At 36.0% G+C, this 9,953-nt stretch overlaps 2 protein-coding genes across 3 annotated transcripts in view; one reads left to right on the top strand and one right to left on the bottom strand.

The window, feature by feature from the left end:
* Positions 1–795: 795 nt before the first annotated feature.
* Positions 796–3,144, bottom strand: LOC127946595 (myosin regulatory light chain 2, smooth muscle minor isoform-like). Its single transcript, XM_052543274.1, has 4 exons — positions 2,988–3,144; positions 2,189–2,396; positions 1,420–1,581; positions 796–1,295 (listed from the first exon to the last, which is right to left on the bottom strand). Exons 2-4 carry the CDS (start codon positions 2,370–2,372, stop codon positions 1,123–1,125), a joined length of 519 nt encoding a protein of 172 aa, XP_052399234.1. The 5' UTR covers positions 2,373–2,396; positions 2,988–3,144; the 3' UTR covers positions 796–1,122.
* Positions 3,145–3,879: 735 nt separating this feature from the next.
* The window catches only part of LOC127946588 (myomesin-1), a 20,487-nt gene continuing 14,413 nt past the window's right edge, over positions 3,880–9,953 (top strand). The window contains exons 1-10 of one of the 2 annotated variants that reach the window (XM_052543266.1): positions 3,880–4,044; positions 4,742–4,940; positions 7,405–7,527; positions 7,656–7,833; positions 8,031–8,188; positions 8,273–8,365; positions 8,574–8,662; positions 9,208–9,243; positions 9,411–9,572; positions 9,732–9,893. In XM_052543266.1, the coding sequence (XP_052399226.1) occupies positions 4,795–4,940; positions 7,405–7,527; positions 7,656–7,833; positions 8,031–8,188; positions 8,273–8,365; positions 8,574–8,662; positions 9,208–9,243; positions 9,411–9,572; positions 9,732–9,893 (1,147 nt within the window). In that variant the 5' untranslated portion in view covers positions 3,880–4,044; positions 4,742–4,794. The remainder of the gene's footprint in view (positions 4,045–4,741; positions 4,941–7,404; positions 7,528–7,655; positions 7,834–8,030; positions 8,189–8,272; positions 8,366–8,573; positions 8,663–9,207; positions 9,244–9,410; positions 9,573–9,731; positions 9,894–9,953) is intronic. The other variant, XM_052543267.1, reaches the window with a different exon arrangement.

The raw sequence follows: 9,953 nt of genomic DNA, 5'->3' as shown, positions 1-9,953 counted from the left end.
GACAAAAAACTTAGCCTTAGCAGAATGATCATGAAGAAAGACTCCAGACATCAGTAGTTACTGGTGCTGTAAATGAAGAACCTCACTGAAAGCTTTGGCACTGGAGGTGGTCCTGCAGTTCGCCCACAACCTACACACGCACCTGTCACGCAGAGAAGAACAGGCAGCATTCGAAACTATTTGATATCATTTCTTATGAGTTAAGATTTTTCATGTTAATATTTGGAAATATTTCTGGCTAGGTTTAAGGAGTTTTGAACATCTGGACTACACTGTTCTCTCTTGAAACTCTGTTATCTAGCCTGACAGATGTTGGATTTATAATCTTATTTTGATCAAAGAGAAACAAATGGTGCTGGAAGAATATCCTTTTAAAGGATCTAAAATAAATAAATGATCGAATTCAATATGTTTCATGCAGTAAAACTTTTGGATAAAAAAATATACTAAGCAAAATGTTTCAGAATGGATAGTCCTTGTTTTGTTTTTATCATGATTAAATCTCAGGGTGCTTCAAACCACTGGTGGTTTTCCCCATCAATTTCTGTCTAAAATGCTGTTGTGTAGTTATTGAGAGAAATTAAACATTTGAAGACAACTTTTGTGTCATCTCTGTAAATTTTTTTTCAATTTGTCCTGTTCTGTAAAATCCTATCTCCACTAGGTTTTAATTATATTATGAATTAAAATGTTAAAATACCGTTTTTTAATGGTAAAAAAAATGTTGGGAGAAACTTTAAACTATTTTTTTCATAAAATACCCCACATTCTTTAATGAAAATCTGATGAGTTGACTTATTTCAAATTGTTTATTACAAAGGTGTAAATATCCAGCAACTCCAGGCTACAAGGAATAATTCCAGAATTTATTTCTCAACATTTACATACCAGAACAGCATTCATTCATTTTGAGGTTTACCACAGATTACATGTCTGTTTATTTCATAGATATGTACAAGTCTACTGTTTATGAGAAGGTCCAGTAGAGTCCAATGATTTTGCCTTGCTGATGAATATATCCCCTTTGCACTAGCCCATGAATGTGGGGGGAAAGAAGACCATTATACATGTAATAGCGTTACAGTGTAATTTTCATTAGTTTCAGTAGTGTTTGGCCTTTTCCTAATCATCCTTATCTTTAGCACCGTGTTTCAGGATGCGCGTAAATTCTACGTAGTTGAAGTTTCCTTTCTTGTCAATAGGGGCCTCTCTAAACAGCTCGTCCACTTCTTCGTCTGTGAACCTGTCTCCCATAGTGGTCAAGAGCTCCCTCAGGTAGTCCTCCTGAATAAAACCTAGGAAAAAGGAGGCAACCCATTTAATAATAACCTAACAAATGTTTATCAAATACAGCATATAATCCTTTAATTTTGATACTTCAGACTAATACATATCGCCAGTGTTACTGTTCATGCTTACCCGTCCCCTCCTCATCAAAACAACCAAATGCGTTTTTGATAACATCTTCAGGATCTGTGCCATTAAGCTTCTCTCCAAACATTGTGAGGAACATGGTGAAGTTAATGGGACCAGGGGCTTCATTCATCATTGCCTCCAGGTATTCGTCTGTGGGGTTCTTACCTAACAACGAAATAACTTATCAGTCAAAAGCAGTTTGTATTTGATTAAATGTATCTTTTAAAGTGATATTTCACCCCGAAATAAATTCCAGAATAAAATTCTTTATTCTGCTGAGCACAAAAGAAGACATTTTGAAGAATGTTGTTAACTAAATATTTTAGTGCTGTCAAACGATTAATCGCATTCAAAATAAAAGAGTTTGTTTACATAATGTGTGTACGGTGTATATTTTATGTGTATATACACAAACACACTCCTAGAGGTGACACACTCATAGAGGTGAAAAAAAGGAATGCAAATAAAACTCTAAATGACTTGCAATATATTGATTTTCTAAAGATAGTTTCTACCTTATTAGTGTGTGTATGTATGTATATATATATATATATATATATATATATATATATATATATATATATATATATATATATATATATATATATATAAAATTTGTTTATTAAGAGCTCAGTTTATGCTAATTTTTTTATAGCATTTATGTGAAAGAAGGTGAAGAAAAAGTGTAGTCCATTAGAAAGAAGCTGGGTCATTAAGGGCCAAGGATAAAAGATTTAACCTTTCTGCCTCGCCAACTCTATTGGGTCCTCACCTAATGAAGCCAGCATGTCATGCAGATCCTCCTTATCAATGAAGCCATCGCGGTTCTGGTCGATCATGTTGAAGGCTTCTTTGAACTCCTGGATCTGGGACTGGTCGAACATGGCAAACACGTTCGACGTGGCCCGCTGGGGGCGCTTTTTGGTGGTTTTTCCCTTAGCCCTTTTGCTAGACATTTTGCCAAATCTGTAATATGAAAACTGAAATAGAAGAGACGTATGCTTGTTAGGCTTCTCCCTGAGTGAAAAACGTTCAGCAAACATTATACGAATGTATGAGTTATCAAAAAAGAAGGACGAGAAGTCATTCCGCACCCATGTCAATATAAACTACAGTGACTTTTGGTTTATTTTTTTTATCAACTTACTTTTAAGACAAACAAATTACTGTGTATATAAAACTGTGGTTATGAGTTTGTTTTGCTAACTGTGTTAACATTAGCTGAGCAGCCCACAAGCTAACTATCAACAACAACGGAGTAACGTCACGTTACTTAAAATTTTTATAGCTGACGTTATGTTTATTTTGATAGGTTATTTTAGTTCCTTCGTCCACATTCAAATATAGTCTTAATATAGTCACAAGAGTACTTGTGGTCAATGATAAAGCTTGTTGTGCTGACAGGACGCGGCATAACACATAATTACAAATAAGATAACTTAGCTAGCAACGGAGCTGTTTGACTTCAGTCTGTCGTTTGTAATACACATTCTAAAACTCTAACATCAAATAAAAATATCTCTATCTAGATTTAGACCCTGATGAAGTAAATCGAGTAAAATGTCACATACCTATTCCGGTAATAAAACAAAACAGAAAAAGACAGGAGGACACCTAAACAACGACTGCCACGCTGGTTACTGACGACTCACCGCACCCCTCTGTAGATTAGTGCAATGGTAAAGTCCCGTCTACAGATCATTACATCAACGACTGGAATAGCCCATGTCTTATACTGCAGGGGCAGGTTCAAATGATCAAAATTAGGAAGAATGCCCGAATGACAGTTAAATTAGTCAATTGTTACAAAAAGGTAACGTGTCGATGTCATTAAAATAATGGATTTTTTATTACATAAAGCTCATTTGAAAATATGTTTGTTGAATATTTTAAGAAGATTTAAGATAAAATTAAGAAGAATTTAAGTTTTCTAAAATAGATTTTATATTAGGCTAATATAATACATGCGTTAAATAAAATATTCATAGGCTATGCTTTTATTAGGAAAGCAGAACGTTCAAGTAAGAAACACCGAAAGGGACAGCAAACAGTTTGAAAACGTGTCATAATCAATACCATATATATCTTAGATATCAATATAGTTGTTATAAATTATACGACAGTTAACTTTAGTTTCGAGCCTGTAATTTTAATTGTGATTATTTTGGGACTTTCGTTTGCTGGGAAAATATGATATTGTGGTAAAACAGCAAATTAAAATTGTTTGATAAAATGTTTAAGATAAAAAAAAAACTATATCATACTCAATCACTTATGTTCTACTAGATTTAATGACTACTTGCGACGCGAGGCCTATAAAAGCAGTCTTGTGGTAAATGTTACTTTGCTTTCCTGGTCTAATTGTGTTTATAAATTGAATTACGCGCGTTCCCAGAGTTAACATGTTAAAACTCCCTGCCCCCTAGTCAGGGTCTATATTTAACAGACCTAGTGGCCATACAAGGTCGTGGCTTGACGCTACAATCTGCAGAGTGGCAGCATTATTTTTGTTCAGTGAAGTCCCGTCCTGTCGGCTGCCCCATACCCGCCGCTGTGCCTGGATTTTCACTGGCTTCTCGTTTTTTGGAGTTTGCCCCTTCTTCTTTTTGCAAAAGCAACTTTGACTTGGTAAGTGAATTTGGTTTTCTAATTGTCCATAGGCCTGGCCAAAATATAGGAAGTAGGCTAATGTGTTAAAGTCATCCAATCGTCTGTAACAACTTAATCTAAATTCATGAATTAGTTATCACCACAACAGACAAAAATAGTTGGTCATATGATTGTATGGTGTCTGACATTATACTTGAAATACTAGGAACGTTTTTTGTAGGACTTTTTTTATTTTTGCTTTTTTGATATTAAGTCGATATTAATTTGAACAAGAATGTGTCTGCTGCTATTTTTGGAACTGTAAACAAAGAGACATAAACAAATGTCTTGGATAGCTTATGTGTGTTGGCCCATACAGTGTTTCTGAAAAATAATAGTGGATTTAACAATCTCAAAAAAAAAAAAAAAAACTTGTTCATACAAAGTATGTAGCTATTTAGGTGTACATCTTTTGGTTGGGACAGTACCCTTAAAGGAACATCAATATACCTTTTTACCACTAAAGATGCAGAGTAGTACCTTAAGGGTATTACTACACTAAGGTACAAAGATCTCCCTTTAAGGTTACTGCCCCAGTGACAAGCTGCTATACCCTCTAAGGCTTTTTTTGTCTGACAGTGATTCATGAGTAAAATTGTGTTTGGAGTCAGGTGTTTTTTTTTTTTTTTTTTTTTTTGTGCATTTGAATTAACATTCATTGGGAATTGTACTTGAGACTGCAAGCAGAGAGCGAAAGGGTCCTTGGGCCGATCTAAAAAGCACCTCAGGATGTCAAAATCCTTAAAACTACAAAAGGAACAGCAGCAACGGGACCTTGAGACACGCTATGAGAGCAGCTACCACCAAGGCTCCCTATCATCTGTTAACCGCCAGTCTTATGCTGCATATGTGAGCAGCAGCAGCAGCAGCCATGGGTAAGAGGACATAGGGGACATTCTCCCTGTGCTCATGCTGCCCTGAAGAATGGCCCCTGTACAGCAACTCCCTCACAAGCACTGCTTTTTAGCTACCAGTGCTTTTATAACACATTCCATGCTGCTTACTTGAAAATGTGTGCATCATATGAAGTGCCTACATCATAACCCTTTCATTATAACCTTACGATGTTAGTTTGCTTTGAAACAAACCAGCAAAATACCTCTAAAAATCTGTCGTTCTTGTGTTGGAAATTACATGCAGCTATATAGATTTTCCCTACACTCTCAGCTCATTTTGTTTACACTATAAATAGTTTGTAATAAATGTGATTTATCTCTTCGCTAGTCGGTTTGGTTCACAGCTTATCACTTTTTTTTTTTTAATCCTCATGGAGAACATGCATGGAAACAAATACTTGAAAAAAAAAAATTATAATCCAGCTGAGTGTGCTGTGGCTGTTGTGCTTTCTTGATGCTCATAGTCATTGGAACTATATTTATAAATGTATAGCTCAGAATCTTTTGTTATAGAGGAACATATGTGCTGTTGAGGATTCCATGATGCCACGACCCTGTGGCTGGAAGAATTTGAGCCTCTGTGGGAGTGAGCCAAAGTTATTAATGGTCTTAGAGATTATTTATGGTCACTGAAACTTGAAATCACAGCAGTTGAGCTGGGCTGTAACTGTACATGAACTGTATATAACTTTGCTGCTTGAGGTGGCTTAATGGGATAATTCATGCAAAAAGGAAAATTCTGTCATTTACTCACCCTTGTTTCGTTACAAGCCTGTATGATTTTTCTTTTTTTTTTGTGGCATAAAAGAAGACATTTTGAGTTTGGTTCCCAACCATCTTTAAAATGTTTTCTTTTGTGTTTCACAGAAGAAAGTAAGTTATACAGGATTTTAAGGATAATGCAAAATGATGAAACCATTTTTTTTTTAAAGCTATTTGTTTAAAGGGTTAGTTCACCCAAAAATGAAAATTCTATCATTATAACTCCCCTTCATGTTGTTACTAAGACCTTAGTTCATCTTTGGAACACCAAATTAATTTTTGATGAAATCCGGGAGCTTTTTGACACTGTCTATACAGCAACTCAACTTAAACTTTCAAGGCCCACAAAGTAAGGACATTGTTAAAATAGTCAGAACACTTTAGAATGCCGGCTGTGTCAGCAGCCCCACATGCATGCCTGTTCAAGGCGGACATGGAAAATAAAAAAAAATATTTTTTTCTTTGCACACACAAAATATTCTCGTAGCTTCATAAAATTCAGCTTGAACCAATGATGGCATATTAACTACTTTAACGACGTAAGAAAGCTCTTGGATTTCCACTGAAATGTTTTCATTTGTGTTCTGAAGATGAATGAAGGTCTTATGGGTCTGGAACAACATGAGGGTGAGGAATTAATGACATCCCTTTAAAGTAGAACAGTATTTGAGCTCTCAGAAGAATCAGAAAAAAAGTCAAATTATTTGCCAGTCATGACAGTTTATTAGTGTTTCAGATAGTTGTTATTTATGCAGAAATTGCCACATGCATGCTTTGAATATAGCAAACCAAACACTTAAATGGTGCATTTAAATTTTTATAGTTGTAAATTAGGTTCCTGACAGCAATTTTTAATGGTTCTGAAAGTATTTAAATATTTCTGGCATTAATTATTATAATCTGTTATAGCCTGTAGTTGTTCAAAATTTACACTTTGTATTATTGTATGTCTTATGAAACAATCCACAGATGGCTTGGAAGCTGCTGTAATCCTTAAATATTTTGTAACAGTGTCAGAGATAAAAGGATCAGCCTCTCAAACAGCAGACAGAGCTCTATGTTTTATCTATAAATCATTCCAAAGCCCATAATGCCGGTGGCGGTTGTGAGTGACTGTCAGGATCGTATGCATACTAAATGGTTTATCTCTGGCATTTCAAGTAATGTTTGTTTCCAGCTGGTCATGATCTTTCTTGATCGCAATTAGCTAAATGTGCATTAAAAGAAAAAAAATATGTAATACTATTAGTTGAATATTTTTTGGTGTGCTAATGAGGAACATTGTAACAAGGATGATGTGCGCGCTCACAGTAATAATATCCTGGAGTAGTGGATATTGATTTAATTGCTTTTTCTAAAGTGCTGCTTATTTGAGGCTTTTTCATTTATTTTTTTTAATAAATGCTTAATATAGTGGATGCCTCTGCTAATATTACTTTCCACTAACACACTAAGACTGACTTTCAAGTGACTCCGTTACATCCTATTCCATTAACCCCACTGAAATCTAGAACCTTTTGTTCCATTAGCATTAGGAGGATTTAGGGGAAAAAATAATAATAAATGCAACTGACATTTTATGATGGAATAAAGTATTTTCAGTCATGTACAAAATCTTTGATGCATTTTGCCTAATCCAGCTTTGTGTTTGTTGGTGTTGTCGATGTTCACTGTCGTTTAGACACAAGATCTCAAAGAAGGAGAAGAAACTGAGCACTCTCTCTAAGAAAGAAAAGCGCTCGTACCTGGCTGTGGACAAAGAAGAAGAGGTCATAGGATACGTTGTGCCAGTCTTCAGAAGCAGGTGATTGCATGGTTTGCAAGTTTTTTGTAAAATTGTACGTCTAGGCTAACATGGATCTCATATGTCAAACAGTATTAGTCAATATTGGGTCAGGCTGCTTATTTACTTTAATTAATCTTTTCCATTAGTCATTTGGCTACCCAGGATCTGATGGAGACTCAGGAGGAGGTGAAGGAGGAGGGTGTGGGGTATGTCGTCATGAGGAACCTGTTCTCCAGGGAGACCGACTTCAAGATGAGAACTGTGAAGAAGTCCAGAGAGACCAGTTTGAGAGAGTCTGCTGAACGCCTGGCTCTGAGCAGGAAGGTTTGACCTAAAATGTTTAACAAGATGCTTATATAAAACATTGTGTCTTTTTAACTGTTAAAAGACTTTTTGTATCCTAAAACTGTATCTTGAGGCTTACTGTAGAAGTTAGTCAGACTAACTATTCCAGCAGTGTCCGTATTTGTATGATTATTTTATCTTGGGGTCCTAATTTATGTTGTTTTTTTTTAAACAAGATGCATGAGAAAGAAGAATTCCAAAAGAAGATGAATCCGGACAGTTTGACTCACCCCCCGGAGTTCGTCGTGAAACCACGAGGCCAGACTGTGTGGGAGGGGAAGAGTGTGACCCTGCACTGCACGGTGGCTGGATGGCCCAAACCCCGCGTGGCCTGGTCAGAAACACTCCAATTCCAGCAGAACTGGATAGAAATAACCATCAAACCCATTAACTCTATTCTGTTTCCCTAACTTTTCAGGTACAAAAACAATGTTTTGATTGATGCTAAGTCTCACCCTGAGAAATACGTCACAGAAAGCCAATACAACATGCATTCTCTGGAAATCAAGAAGTAAAGAACATTTTTATTTGTTTAATCATTTTTGCGCAAGTCATTCTTTATTATATTGCACTTAATGCATGCGATGATTTCATTTCATAGTAATATCAGATGCATGAAAAAGATCAACATTAATGGCATAACTGTTATTTTTGATTCTCTTAGAATTATATATTATATTATATTGAAATGATATTTAAATAATTCTTGCTGGTTGCAGTTGTAGTTTTAGCGACACTGCTGAGTACCGAATCTCTGCACTTAACGTGAAGGGAGAAAGTTCTGCGTTTGCCCCTGTCATTATTAAAAGTGAGTACTTCACTTATTTCAATGGATTTTTGAATAATGTTTTACATGTGCTCAAAATCAAACTGTGTATTGATGATGGCTCAGATCTGGCCTTCAGAAATAAAAAGCAAATCATGAAGATTGGATTGAACACATTTTATTAACCTGAGTACTATATATTTTTAGTTAATGAAGTCATCTGCAGCACAACACAAGTTGTTCTCGTATTCTTCTGAATGTAGACCCTGTGCTTATGCTTGAGTGTAAGTCACTCTGCTCTGGTTTTCAGCTGCTGTCCTCTTGACGTTCTATTTTAAGGCTCTTACAGCACTTTAGTTTGCCTTGTGTTATTCTAGAGCATCTTTCCACTGGCTAATGCTATGTCTTGACTGGGTCTTTATTATTTAATGTTGTTTGCTGTATCAATCACATACATCAAGGTCAACCAGAATATTTCAAGAGAAGCCGTTGGTTCTGTTGGCATTGCACCATGCAGTTATATAGTTTCATTATACATTTTTCACTCAAAGTGCACTAAAGAATTACTTTGCATTTTCACTCTGAAGGATTCAAAGAAGGTGAAGAAGTGACTGAAAGGCCCCGTAAGTTTTCTATACCATATAATTCTCTTTTATGATAAAATCTGCACTCCTATAAACTGTTTATATAAGTACAAATGAAATGTTTTGGTCTTTATATTCTACACCTCATTTATAATCATTTGAATGTGTGTAATATAAATAATTTGTTTCTATTCATATTTGCTCAGATGGTTTCAGCCCTGAATATGGCGTGACCTTCAACACTACCATCATTGACAAGTTTGACGTTTCTTTTGGCCGTGAGGGAGAGACCATGAGTTTGGGCTGTACAGTCATTGTCTACCCCACTGTGAAGCGCTACCAGCCAGAGATAGTGTGGTACAGAAATGGTATGTATGAATGCTAAGTGCATTTTAAAATGTTACTTGCACATTTACTGAAGCAGAAGTCACCATCTCCTAACCATTGTCCTCCTATGTGCTCTTTATATGCAGGAGCTATTCATTAAAGCACAGTTTACAGTCTATAATGATCCCTTTTTTTATCAGGTGTCGCCTTGTCACCTTCTAAGTGGGTGCAAATGCACTGGAGTGGTGAGCGAGCCACTTTAACTCTTGTGCATCTGAACAAAGAAGATGAGGGTCTCTACACTCTGCGTGTCAACACCAAGTCAGGCTTCGACACCCACTCTGCCTATGTGTTTGTCAGAGGTGAGACCTGTCTGTATGCTTCTACTGAGTACTTATAATTCGAAGGAAAATGTCATATTG

Source organism: Carassius gibelio, chromosome A24 (genome assembly GCF_023724105.1).
Source record: "Carassius gibelio isolate Cgi1373 ecotype wild population from Czech Republic chromosome A24, carGib1.2-hapl.c, whole genome shotgun sequence".
Classification (NCBI taxonomy): domain Eukaryota; kingdom Metazoa; phylum Chordata; class Actinopteri; order Cypriniformes; family Cyprinidae; genus Carassius; species Carassius gibelio.
The sequence above is the reverse complement of the archived record's forward strand: the minus strand, read 5'-3'. Positions and strand labels throughout refer to the sequence as shown.